The following is a 979-nucleotide window of genomic DNA, read 5'->3' as shown; positions in this document are numbered from 1 at the left end:
TACCCGCCACGCCGTGCCGTGCTGCGCCGGGCCATGGTACATCATGCCGTGCCATGCCAGGCTATCCCATGCCATGGCACACCAAGCCATGCTGTACCGTGCCATGGTGCACCACATCGTGCAGTGGCACACCTCGGTACACCACATCACGCCACGCCACACCACGTCACATCACACACACACCACGCCATGGTACGCTACATCACGCCATGCCACGCCACACCATGCTACACCATGCCAAAGTGCACCACGTCATGCCATGCTGTTCACAGAATCCCAGAATCCCAGACCGTCAGGGATTGGAAGGGCCCTCCAAAGCTCATCCAGTCCAATCCCCCTGCTGGAGCAGGAACACCCAGATGAGGTTACACAGGAAGGCGTCCAGGCGGGTTTTGAATGTCTGCAGAGAAGGAGACTCCACAACCTCTCTGGGCAGCCTGGGCCAGGGCTCTGTCACCCTCACTGAGAAGAAGTTTCTTCTCCAATTTAAGTGGAACCTCCTGTGTTCCAGTTTGTGTCCGTTACCCCTTGTCTTGTCATTGTTTGTCACCAAGAAGAGCCTGGCTCCATCCTCGTGACACTCACCCTTTAAATATTTATAACCATGAATGAGGTCTCCCCTCAGTCTCCTCTTCTGCAAACTAAAGAGCCCCAGCCCCCTCAGCCGCTCCTCAGAAGGGAGATGCTCCACTCCCTCCATCATCTTTGTAGCCCTACGCTGGACTCTCTCCAGCAGTTCCTGTCCTTCTTGATCTGAGGGGCCCAGAACTGGACACAATATTCCAGATGTGGTCTCACCAGGGCAGAGCAGAGGGGGAGTTCCATGCCATGCTGTGCCATACCGTGCCATGTTATCCCATGCCATGCCATGGTGCCCTGTGCTGTGCCGTGGCCAGCCCGGCCCTCACCTGGTCGACGTTTTTCAGCTGCAGCCCGGTCTTGCCCCTCTCGTCCTTGCAGAGGTGAATCTCCCGCACCC

General features: G+C 57.2%; 1 protein-coding gene across 1 annotated transcript in view; it reads right to left on the bottom strand.

The window, feature by feature from the left end:
- Window positions 1-976, bottom strand: part of LOC104545186 (syntenin-2-like) — a gene marked incomplete at both ends in the record, with an annotated part of 1597 nt that extends 621 nt beyond the window's left edge. Inside the window, one exon of the mRNA XM_010190250.1 lies at window positions 909-976. Within this exon, the coding sequence (XP_010188552.1) occupies window positions 909-976 (68 nt within the window). The remainder of the gene's footprint in view (window positions 1-908) is intronic.
- Between the last annotated feature and the right edge of the window lie 3 nt (window positions 977-979).

Source organism: Mesitornis unicolor, unplaced genomic scaffold, assembly GCF_000695765.1.
Source record: "Mesitornis unicolor isolate BGI_N332 unplaced genomic scaffold, ASM69576v1 scaffold31948, whole genome shotgun sequence".
Classification (NCBI taxonomy): Eukaryota; Metazoa; Chordata; class Aves; order Mesitornithiformes; family Mesitornithidae; genus Mesitornis; species Mesitornis unicolor.
The sequence above is the reverse complement of the archived record's forward strand: the minus strand, read 5'-3'. Positions and strand labels throughout refer to the sequence as shown.